This window comes from Cydia splendana, chromosome 14 (assembly GCF_910591565.1).
Source record: "Cydia splendana chromosome 14, ilCydSple1.2, whole genome shotgun sequence".
Taxonomy (NCBI): domain Eukaryota; kingdom Metazoa; phylum Arthropoda; class Insecta; order Lepidoptera; family Tortricidae; genus Cydia; species Cydia splendana.
The window spans coordinates 5,981,553-6,004,420 of NC_085973.1; the positions used below are offsets into that span (position 1 = coordinate 5,981,553).

The following is a 22,868-nucleotide window of genomic DNA, read 5'->3' on the forward strand; positions in this document are numbered from 1 at the left end:
ACAACAGTGTAACCGTGTTAGTTATTTGAGTAACATATATGTAAAGTGATACAATTAAAAGCTAACAGCAAACCAGTACATAAATTATATCTTATGTACTTCTTATGAATTACACTCTTATAAAGGTTTCGGCTAATTACGCATATGTGCATCACGCAATAAAATCTATAAGTAGGTACCTTCTAAAGTAATGAATACTCGTATTCTTAAAATAATGTTTCGTATAATAATAATACCCTCAGGTACCTTTATAGTATAATACTTAGAGGTTAAGTTCGTTGAAATTTAGATACTTAAATAAATTACTTTCAATCGGAATAGAGATGTTTTAGTGCCTTAAATTTTCAAATAAAATAAAACTAATATGATACTGGCAAATATTGGTCATATTTCTTGAGTACCTGGGCCTTATGAGATTACAGTAGGTATATGGTGCTTATAAGAATTATGTGCTTCATAAATCGAAGTAGGTTTATATAAACGTACATAGGCATTTTACATTAAATTTTTTTTAATGAAATCTGTTTTTAATTCACAAAAAATAATACTATTACACGTTCTTAACCTAGTTATAATCTTTAATATTTAAGATTTTAGTAACTAGGATGAGGGGGACATATTAAATTTATTCCCTAATCTTAAGTTCTAATATATTTATTACTTATCATTATAAATACATAATGTATATTTATGTGTAGGTATATGTATTATATTTATGTGCTTACTTAACTAATAATTATTCTTGTACTATGGTATTCAGTTCTTTTTTTATTATATACTTAATCTTATTAGGCTTATTACTTATTTCTAGTAAAACTCTATTAGGAAAGTTGTTTAGAATAGTAGGTAAGTATGAATTCCAAACTCTATTGCTATATTCATTAAATATTATGTGTGTAACTAATAAACACGATTTACCTATATGTATGACTGTATGTAGGTACCTACCTATACTTCGGCAAGTCATCTTTGACATTAGAAAAATGCAGCAAACTTAAAAAAAATGTAATCGACAATGATCGACCTCCCATTATAAATTAAATTTAGTGCCTTTTTCTAATGTTAAAGTTGGCTGTTGAGTGTAAGAGTATATATAAGTAAGTACACGATTTATTTTCCCTACCCTTTTGACTCATTATTTGACGTTATCATGAATTCTTTATAAGTAAGTATCATAAGTAGGTACCCTACGTACAACACAAATGTCATAATTATTGTAATATTATAACCAGAAGTTTTGTAAACAACACGTAGGTATAACAAAAGGTATAGGTATACTTGAATAAAGGTAGATGAATTGCGTGCGGTCCAATAGGTAACCACAACTCACGGAGTCCAAAACAATAAGCTGATCAGCAAAGTCAAGTAAACAAAGCCAAGTCACAGTAGTAGAAAGATTATCGAGTTCCGTAACCGTAAGCCGGGTCAAAAAATTCAATCGCAACACAGTAAGTAATAAGTGAACGCCTCGTGACAGTAACGCACGAAAAATGACATTGCAAATTGTCGGCAATGAGGCGCGCGCGGGTGCAAGCGTACGCATCTGTGTGCGTGCATTACACACACAAATACAGTCTCTCACGCCCCGTCAGAGCGACGGGTATATTCAGCTTGAAATCTCAAAATTGACTTTTAGCTCAGCTCCCGTTTCGTCTTAAGTCGTCGGATAGGAATGATATTATGCGGAATTACACAATTATGTGCATTACTACATGCTTATAAAAGTATCCATATTCCATATATAACCATATTATGTCACTTCATCACATAAAAATCCTCAGGTTCTTCTTCCGCGATGAGCCGATGAACCAAGCCGTTAAGCTACTGGAGACTCCGGAGTCCCGTTGTCCAGACCTGGAAGAGTATTCAGCTTCGTCGCTGTCTCATGGAGTGTCCATTGGAGCCTTTGACGACCTTGGCGAGATGGTTGGCGTGATATTGAACGGCATCGTTACGCGAGAGGTAAGACTTTCCATGTTAAGTATTTTATCGTATTATTTTGGGGACCCATTCGACCCATCGGGATCTTTTGTGGAATCGCCCCCACAAGAGCAAACTTTTGTCAACTCAAGAGCTTTTTCGACCATCTCCATGTAAGGTATACCCGGGTAAGATCGGATGGAGGGTAAGATATATGATCGCAATTGCTACCAAAGTAGTAGGTAATTAACTAGACTTAATTTTGAATTCAACTCATATAGTCCGCCTAAAGTATAGCTATAGCTAGTAAGCATGTTTGAAAGCGTATTGTTCTTTGTTGTCACTTCCGTGCAGGTGTGATCGGATATTTTGCAGGTGTGTCGTGTCTAGATTTAATTATGACTTGAAACACTTAGTCGACCGTCGGAATTAGACAAAGTAAACTGACAGCAGCTTATTTTTGTTGCAAAAAATAATATTATCATCATTTATCTTACCACGAATAGTTATTTCATAATTTAATATCTGAATGGGAAGGCATACCATGACTAGAAAGACTGTCAAGTAGTTCGTCAGTACAGTGGATCCTATTCGCAATTAGACAAAGTATCTATGCTGGACAGTAGTTAAAAAAAATTGTTTTTTATATCAAATAAGTATAAATGCAACCATGAAAAAAAAAACATAAAGCGGCACTTTAATATCATTTAAATGTAGGTATCCTATTCTGGAGACCTAATGTAAGTGTACATTAGGTACTTATGTACAATCATAATATTTAATTGTGATTTGTACGTATAAATTGCAAAGTTTTACATTTTCTTTAAGTAGACATATTTTAATCTTGAATTATCTGTAACAACATTTACCTTTCAAATTTTCAGAATCCGTCGAAAATGAATTCTGCCCTCCTAAGCTAAAAAGCGGTATTTGCATTAAATTTTCATCGAAAATACGTCCTTTTAGCTTAGGAATTGAACTGTGGAAAATAAATTTCCCGTCTTTGCAATATTTTGATAAAGGGCCTTTTCCCGCTAACTCGGCATTTCATTATCCTTTTATTTACATTCCCGGGCCGCTATTCAATCACCGCTGATCTCCCGAAAATGTCATGTTTTCCTCCCATAATCGGATTTCCGAACCTCGCCGCAAAGGGAAGGTCGGGATCAAAATGGAAAAGTATTTGACCTTGTCAACCCTCGTACAGTCAACTCTGGATATTAATATTTATTTTGCAGATTTTCAAGGCTTTATTAACTTACCGTTTCGTGGCTTATGTGTTATGTAAATGTTATAATGTGTTGCTTTGTTTTTCATCTTTTTGCCGGTTTCTTCATTTACCACTTGCACAGTACAAAGTTTTTGCCATGGCAAATGATTACTATTTCTATTATTATTTCTGTCCATATCAGTGGTTAGTTACTAACCAGTGATGGATGATAGTGGTTATTAGTTAATACGCTATAAAATAATACGAAGAACTTTACTACGGATTATATTTTGTACCTGAAGAGCGCCATGCCTATTATTTGTTATTGATTTTATGTCGTTGGCAGTAGCCGGGATTGCGGGATTATCTGAGATGTACAGGATAAAGTTACTATTCTATTTGAGCACGAACTTTACGGACAAGGTATTGCGAAAAGTTTCTTTGTGTATTTGACAGACCTTTATAAAAAAGAAAGTTCCTAACCAGGAGGTAAATAAATGAATTTAGTGAAAACGAAAATTAAAGTAGGTATAAACGCGGTTTAAAACTACCTTGGGTAAAAATAACCTACCTTTTAAAAATATAACACTTAAGAACGTTTTATTTTAATTATTAACCATCATTCTAATAAACATACAATTTATTTACTCTTCTGTAAATATCAATAGTTTGAATTTTAATACAAGGCACATTAATTATTAAAATTTAGTTGCAATTAATTAATATTTAATATCACCTACTACACTTTACTAAACTTTTGATTAATATCACCACCACCAGTCGATCTGCGTCTTTACATGCTCGTATATTTGACATAAATCAGTAAACATTGATGGGAAACCTGTGTTTAGAGTTACTTAGACTAGAATAATAATGATTACCCGCGGTTATGCGAGTAGGTAGTATACTTTACTCGGAACAATGGAAAATAACGAAGCAATTAACGATTCTCGTCAATATGCAATTTATAACTGGCAGATTTGCTATTATCTGTACTTGCAAGTCCAGCTGAAACTATGTGTACCTGGTTCCATTCAGTATCAGAAGACAAAATTGTCTAATGTCCGTCCTCAGGGCAACATTTTCCCACATGGTAACTTCATACGTCGTTCCTAATATTTTTCACCGGGTGAGACGAAAAATTTCCAAAGTTGCTAACTTTCCCTCATGAAAAAACGGTAATTTCGTATACGTACATAGAGATCATTCAATAATGGAAACCTCCTTTAAGTAATTACTGTGATATTGCGGTATTTTACAGAAGTTTACGAGTAGAGTTAGACCAAGAAAAGTCTGCAGCGATTTTGACAGCCCATATAGTGCAATTGTTATTTAGTCATAATTTCATAGAAGTTTGACGTTTAAAATAATACTAGCACTGCGTGGGCTATCAAAATCGCTGCAGACTTTTCTTTGTCTAACTCTAGGTACTTGAACATTTTTCAAACTTTTTCTGACTGAAATATCGCCGTGAAATCGCATTACATGAATAATATGAAGTATATACTCGTAAGATTATGAGGCCTATTCTGCCCAGGAAAACTCGTTTCACGTTTATATACCTACCTAGAGCGAATACCAGGAAAGGTTCAAGGCCCAAAACGAAGGGCTGTTCCGCTCCACCACTCGATCCGGTCTAGTGCTGATACAAATCAAGTTATTCAATACTTTAATGACATAAACATCTAATTAGTACACACACACAGGCATTCGATAAATTTTAAAGATTTTTCGCGAAGACAGTGAGCTCAAAAGTCTTTCGACATGTTGGCCGATTTTTATTTGTTTGCCGCGCAATTTTACCGTATCCTAAAAAATCTTCCTTTGAGTTACGAAAACATGGAATTTTCATAATTCAACGGAAAATTACATACCTATTTACCTCATTTCATGTTTATTCGGCCCAGAATACAGAGAGGAGCTCTTCAAACTTACCATATTTTATCAAAACCTGACGAAAAAAATGGACACCAAAATAAAAATGAGTTATCTTTGTAACGACATAACAACCCTTTCCTTTCACAGGAAGCAGAATACACGGACAAATCGGAAGACTGTCCAAATCCAAAGTTCCGGCGGATCCTCAAAGTGCTCGGACACCTGGACCGGGAGGCGAGGATCTGGGAGAAGGTGCCCGAGGACTGCCACAAGGTGGTCGAGCTCAGGGTAGCGTCCACGCACTCGGCCTGGCGGGGGCAGGGCCTCATGAGGATACTTTGCGAGGAGACAGAGTAAGTGTTGCGAAAACTAGTGATTTTTTGTTTTACTTAATTTTACTGCCTTCACCCCGGCCTGCGCGTGCGTAAAACGAAAAGGAAATGGCGGGACGACTTTACCTTACTTACTGTTTCTAATTTATTCATACGAGTACCTGAGTCAAAGTGTTGGATATCTATTTGTCAATCTCAATTTTTCTACGGCAATTTTTATCAATTTTTTATTTAATTTATTCAACAAGTCACAAAAACGAAACACGTGGAGATCTATCAATTATGAACATTTTCTTCTATGGCGTTTTTTTTGTCCAATTTATTATTTATTTTTATTTCCTACCTACCTACATCATAAAAATGTATTAATTATTTATGGATTTCACATCGAAAGAAATAACTCATCAGTTTAATTATATTTTTATAGTTTCTATAGCGGGCAATAAGTAAACAATGCATCGTTAACAATGCATAGAATTAATGCAGAACAGGAAAAACTGCAAACATTTTTTGCCGTTAATGACAGCAGTTTACACTCACTCTTGACCGGTTCTGGTCATAAATCTTGTTCCATTATACCTCCCTCTCCGCCTAACCCCCGCCTGCACGCCAGGTATGCAAATAAAGAACCATTGAAACGATTAAAATACTAAAGTAGAAAATATTACATTCAAAAGCAATCAAATTCGCAGTAGGTAATCGTATTACACATTACCACCATACTGGTAAACTTTGCTCAAATTCGCAGTTCCGATAATAATAATTATCAATTGCAACAGTAATACATATTTCGCATCAGTCACAATATTGTGTGAAAAATATCATATCGTAAGTTCGCTTAGAGCATTTAGTAACTGGAGACGCCTTGGCTGTCATTTTCTGTACAAAACTGTCTGCCGATTCCTGCGGGGGAGGGGACGTCAAATGTATGGCTATTTGTACATGATTTGTACGTAACGTACAATTAGCCATGTCAGATCAACGTCAATCCATACAAAAGTTTGCACAACTGTGCAAGGTTTTCGGCAGAGGGGTAAGCTCTTAAAGGCGTCTCCGGTTATTAAATGCTCTAAGGTTCAATGTAACGACGTAACCTTAAACTTAACCCAACCAGAGGACACGAAACTCCATTCACGAAGTGCCTGCGCCGACTGGGTTATTCTCATAAATTATTGCTTGAAAACTTACTGTCGTACGGCCGAAACTTTGAGGATCGAAAGTATTAATTTATGACCCATTTCGTACCTTGTCACAGTGACAATCAGTACGAAAGTCGCTAGAGACCTCATACTATTGTCACTGTGACAAGATACAAAATGGGTCATAAATTAAAACTTTCGACTGTACTTAAAAACTTACATTACCTTACACCGTTATATATATTGACTCTATCATCAATTAATTTGTTTATTTTTAATTGAAAGATTCTAAGACAAGTTTCACACGACATGGTACAGTATCTACAATACCGGTGCAAATATACTTAATCGAATTCTCAATATTAAACGATACAACCCAAAGTACAAAAAAAATGTTTTTTTTTTAAGTAGTTGCGGTATGATAGCCGTTTGTATGAAATTTTCTTACTTACTACCTATTACTTTGGTCAACGACAAAATAATATTTTGCCCTACCCTACGCATTGTAAAAGTTACCAAATAAGTATGTTGTAAAAACTTGGTGATAAAGTAATGGTAAAATTACCGAGAATAACCCGCGTGCAAAACCGGCATCACATTTTATGAGCCGCCTCACGCCTTTCAATCCGACCTTGCTTTGCGAAAATGCGTACGTACTACATAGCAAAATGTCTATTTTAATTAATCCTACTTACAAAATATTACCTTGAAAAACTTCCCAGTTAATGTACAAAAATAATTAAATCTGGTGTTTATGCTCGTTGGGCTTCAGTACTTTTTATGAATTTAGAAGACATATATTTTACACCTGAGATCCGATTCAGAATTCACAACTTACGGTTTTGATATTATTGAAGACCTTGAAGATCGCGCACGCTGATTGGTGCATGCGAAATGAAATTAACGTCGTACGTGAGCTCAAAACGATAACAAATTGTTAGAACAGAATAGACCTCTTGCTTTTCATATACACGGTGACCAAAAAATAAGTGCATTCCCGTTGCCAGGGAGGTTTTGGGATTATACTGAGCAACTTTTACTATGGGACCAACCGCGAAATCACGAAAAAAAAAACAGCCAAAAGGTATGAACCAACCAAATTCTTTTTTGGCGATTTCGGGGTTGGTCCCATAGTAAACGTTGCTCAGTATAATCCCAAAACCTCCCTGGCAACGGGAATGCACTTATTTTTTGGCTATCCTGTATACTTAATACCTAAACAATAAATAATAAATAAATAAATATAATATTTAACATTTTTACACAAATTGACTAAGCCCCACGGTAAGCTCAAGAAGGCTTGTGTTGTGGGTACTCAGACAACGATATATATAATATATAAGTACATACTTAAATACATAGAAAACAACCATGACTCAGGAACAAATATCTGTATCATCATACAAATAAATGCCCTTACCAGCATTCGAACCCGGGACCATCGGCTTCATAGGCAGGGTCACTACCCACTAGGCCAGACCGGTCGTCAATAGAATAGATTAAGCTTGATATGATACAAATCTAATTACTTAACACTAGAAACGGATGCAGTTGCCGAGTACCTTCATACTCGTATCTACGTCAATTGCATTGCATAGACATAGGAGTAACAAGTAAATCTTCATCAGGCGACATCTCAATAGAATTGTTGATGTCACGGGACATGGCAGTACAAAACGACGCAACTATTAAATGCAATTACTACGTCTAACATACTCTTAGGTAATCTACGTAGATAACCTACCTACTTAATTTTATTTTACCTATGGTGTTGCTGGTCCGGTCATGTATAAATAATATTCATATTAAATGGGTATTGACATAAAGATTTATGTAGTTACACTTTAAATCACTATGTATGTGTGTGTGTTACTGAATATAACACTTTAAACTCTCGCGTTTTGTACACATATTTAATTACACAAACGGGTCTACCGCGATATAATTACATTGTTTCATTATATCGCGGTAGACCCGTTTGTGTAATTAAATATGTGTTACTAAGTTCAAAGTTGTAGATTTTAGTCAGTCTGTACAGGTACGTATAAACGTATTTATTAAAATTTAAAGAGATGCCAAATGAAATGAACACTTATTTATAATCATTGAAAGGTAGTGAAAACGTAGTTAGAAATATTGTAGCGACTTCGACTTGTAAATAGGTGTCAAGTAGGTACCTATGTGTTTTGGAAAATATATCATAACAATGCTCCTCTGTCGCAGTTATCTAACAATACCGCAATATTATTATGTCATTGGTCAATTAGCGAAGAATCTAACGATACCTAGGAAAGGAATGTCTTGCGCAAACGCATCTTCGCACGCGCAGGCAAACTAGATTCATACTCGTTTAAACAGATCTCTTTGTTTAAATTTAAATACAAACGGAACCGTTTCTATTGCTCGTGATTTTTAGGGTTCCGTACCCAAAGGGTAAAAATGGGACCCTATTACTAAAAAGACGCCGCTGTCCGTCTGTCTGTCACCAGGCTGTAACTCATGAACCGTCATATATAGCTAGACAATTGAAATTTTCACAGATTATGTATTTCTGTTGCCGCTATAACAACAAGTACTCAAAATAAAATAAAATAAATATGTAAGTGGGGTTCCCATACAACAAACATGATTTTATTGCCGTTTTTTGCGTAATGGTACGGAACCCTTCGTGCGCAAGTCCGACTCGCACTTGGCCGGTTTTTTAAACAACGCGAGGAGACCTGCGTCCATGCAGTAGTGGAACGTTGGTCTTAGAGTTTAAAACGTAGGGGAGGTAAGAGACCATTGGGCACTCGGGAGGCTCGGGCACCCCCTTGTAAATCAGGGCTTATTTATTACAGGTGCCCGAGCCTCCCGACTGCCCAATGGTCCACTATCTCCCCTACAGACAGACTGCAATTTGACTTACATACCTAATAATATGCTCTAACTTGCAGCACAGAATAAGTAATAGTACTACCGTACAGAAAGGAAACTCTACAAAACCGAAGTTTGACAGCGATTCAGGGACGGATTATGCCGTCCCTTTCTTATGTATGGTACTATCCCTTTCGGCTATTTAGGGTTGTCAAAATTCAGGGTATTATCTTATCTCGCTGGTTCTTTGTATTCCTCATAGTTCGAATTGGACTATACTTATAAATATTTTTTAATGTCCACGTCGGATCTTTGAGTATTTAAATCGATGACATAGAGAAGTACTTACCTACTTTATAATCCCACGAGTGTTAATATCGTAAACAGCGAACTTTGTACCTTGTGCAGTTTGCATAACCAAGACGCGTCCCATCATTACATTGTTCTAGCTGAACGAAATGGGTCATGACAATGAGACTAGCCTTTAGTCATGATGTTATATGATACAGTTTCATTAACATCATGATAAAGAGACTCACGTAGGACGTTTCCTTGAATATTAGAGCATTCGTGCACTTACTTACTATATTGGTTAGCGGATTGTATTAATATGTTAATTTTTAATGTTCCGTACAAAACTTTGTTCACGGAACAATTTTATTTATTTATTTAACAACAATAAAGAATTAAATCTGGACGAAATGTCATCATCATCACATCAGCCGAAAGACTTCCACTGCTGGATATAGGCCTCCCCCAGGGAGCTTCACAACGACCTTAACCAGATCGAAAAAAATCGAATCGGATATTAAGAGTATGTTAGACGTTAATGTGTTGTAGGATTAAATAGCACAAACACAATAAATTATATGACTGAAATTGAGTAGACATTACATAAAACGGTGACATTGGTGTAGGTATAAAAGTAGTTTTCTATGTTTGTTCTTTTAAAATTGGTGTGAGTGAGATCCGCTGCGAATAATATCAAACTGGGATCAATTAGTAAGTTGCGAATGCAGCGTAATTAACATGTATGTGAGCGCGACGCACTAATATTGATATAAAATTAGTATCTTCCGTATTGTGCCCTGTCTTCCGTATTCGGGGACAAAAGGAGCAATTGAGAATTTAAAAATAGCATACGAAATATCAAATAATTACATAATACGAACCCCAACCTTGATTATATCAAACAATGGAAGTGACTCTGACAAGTGTCCAAATTAAACTAAAGTGTAATTGCAGTGTGAATTTGCCGTGTCACATAAGATTATTAGTGGCTGTATGACACACATTAGTATGAGACGTTGATGAATAGCTCCAAATATTGCTGGAAATTATTGGTATTAAGTGTAATATGTATAACCGAATTGTTTCGTGAAATGAGTCTATTTGATATATATCAATATATAGACATATATAGGTTACAAGTTAACGGGCCCGTTCCTAACATGTTTAAAACCGTTATGCATAATAAGATATACTACTTATAGTAGCAGATATAAAGAAGAAAGGTGCCTAGCCCAACAATCATAGCAAAACGCCTGGTCAATTGAATCTCATCATTCAATGTCACCTAAACATATTATAGAGTGATACGACCAAAAGACTCAGCTCATTAACGAGATACCTGCTCATTAAGTTGACCAAGTAAACTGATTGCATTTACATTCGTTCCCTATATACCTCTGCCCACGACTTCGAGGTTAAGTTGCCCGTAGGTCCCTTCCCTTTAGAACTCCTGCACTAATTTTCAAACCCAATATTGGAATGAATTCCGAGTTAAATAACTATCCTAATCCAGGTTACCTGTATGAAAATCTGCGGAATAACTGTCCAAACATCTAAACATCCAAATACATTTATTAAAACTTTCCCAATGTTAGCAGGATGTACACTTGACGTTAGCTTTGTAATATCAACAATGGTCCATCCATGTTTCCAGGCGAGTGGCCCGGGCTATCGGCGCAGGCGCTCTCCGCATGGACACTACCTCTGTCTACTCCGCCGCCGCTGCCGAGCGTCTTAAGTTCCGCAAAGTGTACTCGGTCGCGTATGCGGACCTGCCCTACGCGCCTCAACCAGACGCTCCGCATCTGGAGGCTCGAGTTTACATCAAGAACCTGTGAAGAGTGAGTACTTAATGTTCCAATTCCGGACACTACCGCATGGACACTACCTCCGTCTATTCCGCCGCCGCTGAGCGCCTTAACTTTCGCCACAGCTTTCGCTAAGTATATTCCGTGAAATCCGTCGCGTACGCGGACTTACCCTACACCCCCCAACTGGACGCCCCGCACCTGGAAGCTCGGGTAAACATCAGAACCTGTGAGTAATAATGTCCTATGGCCTACAGAACGGCTAAACTTCCTCAGGGTACGTATATATTCCGTCTGCCCGCCGCAACCAGACGCCCTGCATCTGGAGGCTCGAGTTTACATCAAAAACCTGTGAAAAGTGAGTAAGTTCGTATGTCCGAACACTACCTGAATACTCTGTAGCCGCTAATGCATAATGCTTAAACTACCTTAACCCTTTATAAGGCATATGGGTTCAGAAATTATGCAAAATTGAACCCTATCGCTTTAAAATAAAGTTCAATATCAGGTGGGAAATATATCCCCTCTGCCTTACAAAGGGTTAGGATGTACAGTGTATACACGTACGCAGACCTGTGGAAAGTTTGTGGGCTGGTTGGCTAAGTACGCGTGTTAAATTTAAGGGCCTGTCTAGGAGGTAAAAGGGCTTGTGTCAAAATGTTTGAAGAATATTTTGGTTCCATAAATTACTATCAACTTTTTTCATGTAACACATTTCTTTTTATATCATGTTTGATGATGCAATTACGATTGAGCTCAATTAATACGGGATCAAGTCCCGTTTAATAAATAACAACTATGCAGCCAGTTCCATTTCAGCCTCCAAAGTTCAACAAACATAATTGACATCACCAGCGTCTTAATACATTTCTCCGATGATACACCAAAGAGAGTACAGTTTTTTTACTAATTTCATAATAACTTTTTTTGCAGGATTTTCCAGACGACCTTAGCTACGTACTCAAAGGCAACACAGAAGCTACCCAAGAATTTAATTTAGCTATAGGGCGACACACGGTAGAAGTGTGTAAGTGCACAAAAATGTAGAAACTTTCATGTTACCTGAAATCGCAGGGATTAGATAGGAACTAGAATAATAGAATATAGATCGTAAAGAGAAGAGACCAGTCGATTTGGTCTTAAAATATAAATCCTAAATTTTGTATGCGAAGAGCTGGCTCTTTACCTTTTTCAAAAATGTTTGTATTTGTATGTAATCATTGTTTTCATTATAATATTAATATCACCAAATTTTTGCATACATACATATATACTAAAGCTGTTAAGCAAAGAAAACAATGACTTTACGATCACTGCTTGGAGAATTTAGGTCAACGGGCTATATGAGATAATACTCTAAATCAATAATAACAGGACATTCATAGGGAAATTCTAAGCAAAGTGACCTGTTATGATTGCTTTTGCGTGTAGATGGTGAAAATATGTCTAAATGAATGTGCAATGTGAATTTCATTGGCTAGTCAAGTTAATTAATTTATTTCAGGTAAATTTCGTTTAAATTCCAAAAATACAATAAAAAAATAGTATTATTCTGTTGCAATCGATCAAATGAAAAATTAAACTGTGATTCTTGTGATTGGTAATACATAGACATGTAATAGATATGCAATTAAAGAAGTATTTGACTCTTGTTGAGGCTAATAATTCTTAAGATATTTCAGATTATGGTTGATCATGATTTAATTATTTTATCATTCGACAATCTCCAAATATTTAAGATTAATCGTAAGTTTTATTTAAGTGATAAATTAGTAGTTCCTTTTAGTTAGTAAACGAGCATGTTTAGGATCACTTGATATTGGCAGCGCAAAAAATAATAATTAAACCACCACCTTACGAAAACATGGACTACGGATAAATACAATAAACTTTATTTTATTTATTTGTATAAAATCCTAAATGATCAATATATTTTAACCAAAGTCTTCCCTGGTTTCCCCATTTGAATTTGTACGGTGAATTTTATAGTTTATTTTACCAAAAGGTTTTACTAAAGTTACAAAATTCCTAGAATATATTAAGGTGTAACACTTTAAACTCTCGCGTTTTGTACACATATTTAATTACACAAACGGGTCTACCGCGATATAATTTCATTGTTTTTACCGTGACCACAGCTGGTGCAACTCAGCTGAAACGTCGGAATTAAAGGTAAAAACAATGAAATTATATCGCGGTAGACCCGTTTGTGTAATTAAATATATATTAAGGTGATTTTAAACTATGCTCTACGTAACTTTATTTATGAATTAATATTATTTAAGAATTAAATAAGGACAAATTTAATTGTACGACATCGAAAGGTCTGAACAATGTTCGTCAATTTATTCTCAATTATACAGATATAATGTCATGAAGTTAATCTCATTATCTGTCAATAAAATATGATAACAATTCAGCGTTTTATTTTTTATAATAACCCGGCGGTTATAACTTAGGATGCCTGAAACGTGACAGAAGATTTATTGGAAATAGGTAAAGTCGTTTATTAAGAAATTGAAAATACCCAAAACATAAAATTACAATGTCAGAAAATTCACTAAATTATAAATTTTAACTTCTGATTGAGCTGAAATTTGCTGGTATTTCGATGACAATGCTAATAAGTTGAGTATACTAGTCGGGACTCATTAGAAAGGTCTCGAGAAGGAATTGATAGATAATGTAAAGGATATGAGATATAGTCAACAATAAAAGCATTTGTCGGTATATATATATAACGTTGGATAGGTAGGTACATAAATGCAGACTAGCAGTTTTGCCGATATGTATATATTTATGTTTGACTGTTTCGAGTACCTGAACATATGAAAAATGAATTTTCAAAGGAAAGAAATCTAGAAACGGGAATGGGATCTTATCTACATAGGTACACTGCTATACCGATAATGTCACCAAATCTACGGTTAATTTGTTAATGACAAGTGATTTTTATACATTTGATTTTTTACCTTGTCATTATAAACATACAGTCAATATTACTTACACGCATCGTTCGATTCGGCGGCATGTGTTAAAATGTAGGTATCGACTTTATTTTGTTTACGTTAAGGTTTTAAATTAAATAGATTAAAACCATCTGTTAATATCACAAACTTTAAAACTCCTGTACCTATATTTATTGCTCAATTTATTAGAGTTAGACCAAGAAGTCTGCAACTATTTTAATAGCGCAGTGCAAGTGTTATTTTAAACGTCAAAATTCTATGTAATTTCTATGAATGTATGTAATCTGTGAACGTATGCTATCTATTCTAAATCTTTGCAGACTTTTCTTGATCTAATAAAACAAGCGCCTACTAAAACAATACCGGCAATGTCCGACTACCATACAAATAAGATAACCCCTTGAAAGTTGAAACGTACATCAACATCGCAGTGCTCCTAATTAATTACATGAATGAACGTAAAAATGTTGTTTATATTCGCACTGCACGTGTTAGTTAGTGTTTTTGTGGAGTGCTACATTCACACAAGTAAGTATATGCGACTTTTATCAGTGTATTTAATTAAAATACCAAGAAGAAAGCTTGTTGTATAAATTATGAATTAATTATTAATTCATAACAGATCGTTTGTTGCGCATTTATCTATATTTGTGGGCCGGTAGGGAGCGTTGACGTACGTTATCAATAAATGCGAATGTTTTGATAAGTGGGTTTTCATTCAAAACTTCAAATCAGCGGGCATTAGTAATGGTAATTTCGCAAGTAATATAACTGTGTTATTATGTGGGTGTTGTTGCGAAAAACTGGACTGGTATTTGGAATTCCTGGGCAATTTGGGTACCTTAACGTTTGAAAATTAAAATAGTAAATGGAATTTATTATACTTATCTAAGTTATAAATATTTTGTGAATATAAGGCATATTTAATTATAATTCAAATGACCCGACATAAAACACTAACGATATCCAACATGACACAGTTATGGAGATAAGTAGTTTGAATCGTATGGAGTTAGTTTGAGGCCCAAAGAAGGATATAGGGTAGTTTTTATCAATCATCATCATCCCACGAAACGAAGTCGCGGGCAGAACATAGTAGCTTTTAACCTTTGATATGCTTAGGAGCAGATCTGCTCCATATATATTGAACTTAAACATGGATTTATTATGATTGTTATATAAATGATTTTTTTTGATAGGAGCATACGAAAGGTTAAGTTCACTTTGATCTGTATCATGCGACACCCAAAATAGGGCGGTCAGTTACCTCTCATTGCTTGCACAACTTTCCAATCAGTGCAACTAATATTTCGATTACCTACCTACCTACTGATAAATATCAAACAGATAGACAACACTTCTAAGAACCAAACTGCGGGAAGATAGAGTCATATACGCGACATTTAAGCACGCGTAAATATTTATATTATTCAATAACTGGCTCTTAAAAATATATTTTGTCATCACCGTTATATGGAAATGCGCAACTCGTCTTCAAACAGTCTCTCGCGCGCACCCGGACGGTCCTAACATCACTGTCACTTTAATAAGAAAACTCAAAAGAAAAATGTGAAATTATACACCAGCGAAGTACGTGTCATTACTAGGACATCTCGCGAGGTATGTGATTTAATTTATTACAGAACCGGTTTGTATTATAAAATATAAGCTCAAACGGATTGGATTAGAACATAACTCGTGCGTTAGATATCCGTTATTGTTCTAAATATAGAGATCGCATGCGTTATTTTCGTAATGTGCTTAGGGACAATAACTTAGTTGTTTTGCACATTTTTATGTTTGTTTTGCACATTTTTATGTCTTTTATAGTCTATTGTGTTTAAATTTATGATTATTGGTTTTTATCTATTAGTGGTGTCGTGTAATTTATGTTATAGTTATGGATTATTTCAATGGAATGAAAACTGGGTACTACTAAACAACTAAGAAAAACATAATAAGTTGAATTTTTGCTATTAGTGACCAAGGTAACCTAATTAGTTAGCTATGTTCAGCATAGCTCTTAATTATTAATATATCTTATGTCTTTATTATCTTATATTGTTCCTATATAAATAAGACGTCTCCCTACTTTTTCTTGCCATCTCGTCCCGATCCTATTGATCCTAAACATTTTCTGCTTATTTGATCATTTGGTTCTTTTTTACTTCTATATAACGAAAAACAAGGTTGAAAAAGTTGTAGTCAAAACCGGCATAGGTACTCGTATTTCAAACGTTGAACAATTATGTCATCCCTATATCCGGATCCAAATCTTTAAAAAACATATGGGCAGGTCGTTCAATTTTGGCTGTTGAGTTTTTATATAAGTAGGTAGGTAACTTGCTACGACGAGTAAAGAAACATATGGGTTCAAATCTGAGTCATATTAAAACTAAGACAATAATTTTAATTATACAGCGATTGTGCGTTTAATAAAATTAACGCTATATGTATGTATGTATAAAATTGTTCCTATTTTTTATACCTAAAATAAAAATATTTGTAATATGTATTCATATATTCTACATATTAAATACTTAATGAGTTTCATAAAGGCCATAGTCGGTTTTCCATAGTAAGTTGGCCCTTAAACCAATTTGATTCGGATTTTTTTTTTGTGAGTACCTCTTATGGTGAAGAATATTTTTGCTGAGTATCAACATCCTACTAGTGACAGTTTTTGACTTATGATTTTTTTTTCTTTAATGTATTGTTTATCGGGATGTATTCAAGCGATTTGCTTAATTTTTTTAAATAGTGTTCTTTACTTAGGTATGCATCTATACTCAAAAAACGAATACCAGTTGTCATATAAAAAAAAAGAAAAAAAAAAGTATTAAAAAATAAAACATTTTTTTATGTCGTGGTGAAGTAGTGTCACCTCTAATTTTTTTTGTAGTCGTAGGCCAGACATTGGCCTACTACTTGCTTAAATATATTTTTTTTTCCAAATGGTACTTCCTGTCAAAAATTAGCAATGTGTGTGGTCAAGTTCTGTACTCAATCGGTGTTTTTCAATGCAGTATACAAACATTAAGTTGTCTTCAGCATTTTATTCTTAAATACGACAACCTGATAAGAAACATAATTGAATAGTTTGTATACTACATTGAAAAACACCGACTGAGTAAGTACAGAACTTACCACACACATTGCTAATTTTTGACAGGAAGTACCGTTTGGAAAATTTTGATATTTAGGCAAGTAGTAGGCCAATGTCTGGCCTACAACTAGAAAAAAAAATTAGAGGTGTCACTACTTCACCACGACATAAAAAAATGTTTTAATTTTTTTAAACTTTTTTTTTCGTTTTTTTTATATGGCAACTGGTATTCGTTTTTTGAGTATAGATGCATACCTAAGTAAAGAATACTATTTGAAAAAATTAAGCAAATCGCTTGAATACATCCCGATAAACAATACATTAAAGAAAAAAAAATAAAAAATCATAAGTCAAAAACTGTCACTAGTAGGATTTTGATACTCAGCAAAAATATCCTTCACCATAAGAGGTACTCACAAAAAAGCCCGAATCAAATTGGTTTAAGGGCCAACTTACTATGGAAAACCAACTACTTATGGCCTTTATTCATTCGATTGGTTTTATTTTTTCCGCAATAACTGTTAGACAGGAATCTCAAAATGCCATAGTTGCATCAGAGATAAAGCATATTAAACATACCTACAGAATACATACACATACTTCATTTATATATGTATAAACGATTAAATTTATCATATTTCAAACACTTGTAATTGATTGATGATCTATTTTATAATATCTTTGGTAAAACCACTTACCGGCGAGTAGGTACCTATTCCGCGATTTGGTGTATTATGTATATTTAAGTACTTTAAATATTACACAAAATGTAAAATATAAATAGCCTTAAAATAGAAAATACAAACTAAAATTAAAAACTAAGCTTAAAAATTAACTATATATTAATTAATTAATAGAAAATTTGCCCCAAATCGGCGTCTATTGGCAGCATCTAAATATAAATTAATTTAAAAAGTTAAATCTTTATTAGTCGATTAGGTGTCGATTGAGTCCCCATTCCCCATCCCATCAGGGAGTCATGACTTTTGGGTTGATATATAATAAGAACTAATCGAAGTTCAGCTCCACCTAATAATAGTTATGTATAGTTAATTGAATTCTATTTTAATACCTAGTGATTAAATCTAGGATGGCATGTCAATTATAAAGTAACGACTTATTCTTCGAACTGAGAATCGAGACCGAGTGGCCAGGCAACATTGATGCTTGCTCTACACTCGCTTTAGAAACCAACGAACTAGGTGTGAATAGCGATGTGCCGTTCTCGAAATTTTCCCGAGAACAGAGAAATCTATCGGAAACGTTCTCGGAAATGTTCTCTGAGAGTTTTACCCTTTCGTCACAAAAACGATGAATTCTTTTGTTTAACAAGCGTAAGCTACGCTTAGTGTAGGAGATAAGACAAATACCATGGAAGCTTAAAAGCAAATACTTGGCACCATTTATAGTAATGTAAAAAATAACACTAATTGATAAAAAAACCAGGACAGTAACACAAAGTTGCCCAAACAAGTTATTCGACGCAAAAGGTATAAACTTAACAAAAGTAAATATGTCATACCATTAAAAAAAATTAAAACTGTTCATAACTTATTTATGCTAATAAGAGAACGTTCTCGAGAAAGTTGGTAATTTTCCGGAAATTTTTTCGTAAAGGAATTCTGAGAAACGAGAACGTTCTCATCGGCACATCACTAGGTGTGAAGTGCTTAAAAATGACCCCACGTGTATTGTCCCGGCCGCGAGTGACACACCGTACACGTGTACAGTACAGTGCGCAGTTTGATAACGTCAAATATTGTAAAACCACGCAAGAAGTTTGACATATAATATTTTATAGGCAATCAAAACTTTTATTGACTATGGTTAATTTTTTTTTTAAGCGGGAAATTGTGTGCTGCCGACGGGACACCTATATTTCTGGAGAAAGGAGAACCGTTTTTCGAAGTCAAAAACGAGCTTCGTCTATATATGTTCCGTCTCTGCGAGAAACCTCGTATTATCCATTTCCCTTTTCAATGGAACTTGGACAGGAAATTTAAAATATCTGTCTGGGCCTACTCGAGTTACAGTAAAGTTAGTAACGTGGCTCCATCTACGGTGTCGGAATAATTTGATTATCGTTAATGAATGTTTAGTAGAATAGATAATATGCCCCATCATAATATAACGGTGAATCTGTAGGTACATAAACTATTATATACGTCACGTGAGCATACAAATGCTAATCTGCTTGTATCACAAAAATTGTGTTAGTTAAACCTATTTTGTATTAAAGGAAATCCTGTCAGCATGTCTCGGACATTCACCATAGAACCGGTGGAGCAGGGAGATGTGGAGGATATCATGAAACTTCTCAAAAAGTAAGTAAACTTGCATGCGTTGCGCTCATTAAACTATCTTTTGGAATGAGAACTTGCGAAACAATGGGTTAATAGTTAAGTGAGTTCCTTTTTATGTTTTAAAGCTTTGTGCTTTGTAGAGCCAAAAGTCATTAATAAGCTCTTTCAAATCTCACAGAAGCCCATTTACTGGTAAAATACCTACTACAACGCGAATCGCAGCCGGTTGGATATTTGTAGGTAGGTATAGGTAGCCCAACATCATCGGCGAGAGCAAAGCTGCTCGACTTCGCTGCCTCGGCCATGTGGAGAGGATGGGAGAGGATCGTGCGGCCAAAAGAGCTTATCTGGGGCGACCAACTGGGAGACGTCCGGTCGGAAGGCCTAGGTACCGATGGATCGACGAGGTCCAGAAAGACCTGTGTGGCGTACAAGCGGCTGAATGGCGTCAGATCGCACAGGATAGGAACGAATGGCGAAATCTAGTGTCGGAGGCCAAGATCCACTTCGGGTCGCTGAGCCAGCGAAGTAAGTAGGTATAGGTACTACGTGAGTGACCATGATCAACGGCCACACAGGGGACGCAAGAGAAATGAGCGGTTGCACCCCGTATTGAAGAGGTTGGGAACACTAATTTGAATAGTGACTTGTGACCGCGAGTCATTTTATATGCTCCGTCTATTATATTACGTAGGTATAGTGATGACTTGGGAACAGTTGCACAACATTAACAGACTGGTCAACGTCACGCAGCAGAGATCCATGAAACTTATTTATTGTATGGGACAATAAAATTATGCCGCCAACGCTTTAACGGTGACAGACGGTTTGGTGCAACCGACCCTTAATGTTTCTTTCAAACCCGTATGACTTAATGATTTTTCGTCTCTTTTTTTCAGAACATTCTACATAGATGAACCACTAAACTCAGCAGTAGGCCTCATCGCCTCAGAAAACGAGACATGTTCAGAGCTGGATGAATATTGCAGCCACTCGCTTATGGAAGGTCTGTCCTTCAAGGCAGTGGACCCTGAACACAACATAGTGGGGGTTATGATCAGTGGTGTTCTACCGTTGAAAGAGGTGAGATATCTGCATTGCATTCTTTTTATTATTAAAAGATAAGTTACATTAATTATTGTTACTTATCTGCCAAACTGCATAGCAGTTTGTTGGCAGAAAATTTATACTACCCTCCACCATTGTAAAGTTAAGTAAGCTATTTCTTCCTTAGGGCTAATTTAGACGATGCGAGAACTCGCATGCGAGTTTCATACCATTGCGGGTTTTGATTGGGCGGTTGAATTGGACGTAACCAACAGTCCGCAATGTAACTAAAATCGCATGCGAGTTCGCGCGCCGTCTAAATCAGCCCTAGCTGTGCGAGTGCGATTTCTTACAAACTTGTACGTAACAGACAAGACTTTAATTAAAAACATTTAGATTACAATAACCATTAGTAACAATAATGAACTAACTAAATAGGTTTGCCTATTTAATCAGTTTGTTACTACATTGTCATGTAATTATAATTTGTATAGGTACGTACGTGACGAATTTCTGTAAAATATTATGTAGGTACTTACTAATAGAGCTAGGCGCTGGTGGCCTTGTGGTAAAGCGTGTGATATCCGCGACTAATTTTGAACATCTGACAAGGCATTGCTCCAGAAGTTGCACTAAATCAGGAGGATTGGAAGTCACATGGAGATATATCCGCACCGCAGGTCCAACGCCAAAGACTGATTAATCGGTCACAGACCACAGAGCAACATAGACCTACGTGCATATGCATAAAGTTCAGTTTCAGTTTTGGCACTTCAGTGACGTGGCGTCCGAGTGACAGCTTTTATGTTTGACACGGCGTCGAAAAGGTTAACAAAAATCCCCGTTTCCATTTCAGGAAGACGACGGCACCGACCTACTAAGCCAAGCGCAGCGCTGCAAGAACCCCAAGTTCAAGAAGATTCTGTACATCTTGGCACAAAGAGAGACGGGAGCCAAGCTCTGGGAGAAGTTTCCTCAGGAGCAGAGGCTGGTCGAAGTTAAAGTGGCAGCCACAGATCCAGGGTGGAGGCGGCTTGGTATCATGAACGATTTGCTTAACACGACTGAGTAAGTTGACTAAGTTGTCAATTTGTTATAATTTTTTTACTAAATTTAGCATGGTCGGCGTAAAGTTGTGTAAAAGAGCCATTGAGGCCTACTTGCAGAAATTGCAGAATACATTTTATAATCGTGAATTTTGAATGTAACCCTTGAAAAAGGCCTAAACATAAAAGCCGTTTTGCGACAGACTTATGCCGAGACTGCATCATCACATCATTTTCCTCGCGTTATCGCGGCATTTTTCCACGGCTCATGGGAGCCTGAGGTCCGCTTGACAACTAATCTCAAGAATTGAAGTAGACACCAGTTTTTACGAAAGCGACTGCCATCTGACCTTCCAACCCAGAGGGTAAACTAGGCCTTATTAGGATTAGTCCGGTATCCTCACGATGTTTTCCTTCACCGAAAGGTGACTGGTAAATATCAAATGATATTTCGTACATAAGTTCCAAAAAGTTATTGGCTCACGAGCCTGGGTTTAAACCCGCGACCTCCGGATTGAAAATCGCACGCTCTACATAAAAGATGAAAATACCTACTATATTTTGTAACTAATGCATTTTGGGTGTTATTACTAAGTACCTATGTTTCTTTTCAGACAAGCCACAGCACAAAGGAACATCAGACTAATACGAATGGACACGTCCAGTGCCTACTCTGCCAAGTCGGCTGAAAGGTTCGGCTTTACCTGTGTGTACAGGGCCTTATACACGGATATCAAGATGGATGGACGACCAATAATCGTGCCGGAACCTCCGCATGTGGAGGACAGGGTTTACGTTAAAAAGTTGTTTGACTGATTGTGTTATCTACCGGCAATACGCTTGGATGATGGACTAAATAGACGTGTTGCATCTCTATTAAATTAAATAAAACAAGAAGCAAAGTCAATTATGCTCAAATCGCGCTAAGAGATCGCTAGAATACCTGGGTTTTCAGGTTTTCAG

The 22,868-nt window shown here is 35.8% G+C and overlaps 2 protein-coding genes across 2 annotated transcripts in view; both read left to right on the top strand.

Moving 5' to 3' along the window:
• LOC134797116 (arylalkylamine N-acetyltransferase 1-like) overlaps positions 1-13,032 on the top strand; it is a 42,830-nt gene extending 29,798 nt beyond the window's left edge. The window contains exons 3-6 of the mRNA XM_063769352.1: positions 1,782-1,962; positions 5,156-5,361; positions 11,281-11,467; positions 12,368-13,032. Coding sequence (XP_063625422.1) covers positions 1,782-1,962; positions 5,156-5,361; positions 11,281-11,464 — 571 coding nt within the window. The 3' untranslated portion in view covers positions 11,465-11,467; positions 12,368-13,032. The remainder of the gene's footprint in view (positions 1-1,781; positions 1,963-5,155; positions 5,362-11,280; positions 11,468-12,367) is intronic.
• A 2,697-nt stretch (positions 13,033-15,729) lies between these two features.
• Positions 15,730-22,860, top strand: LOC134797118 (uncharacterized). The gene is made up of 5 exons (XM_063769354.1): positions 15,730-16,023; positions 19,749-19,833; positions 20,712-20,895; positions 21,716-21,927; positions 22,520-22,860. Exons 2-5 carry the CDS (start codon positions 19,763-19,765, stop codon positions 22,719-22,721), a joined length of 669 nt encoding a protein of 222 aa, XP_063625424.1. The 5' UTR covers positions 15,730-16,023; positions 19,749-19,762; the 3' UTR covers positions 22,722-22,860.
• Positions 22,861-22,868: the final 8 nt, after the last annotated feature.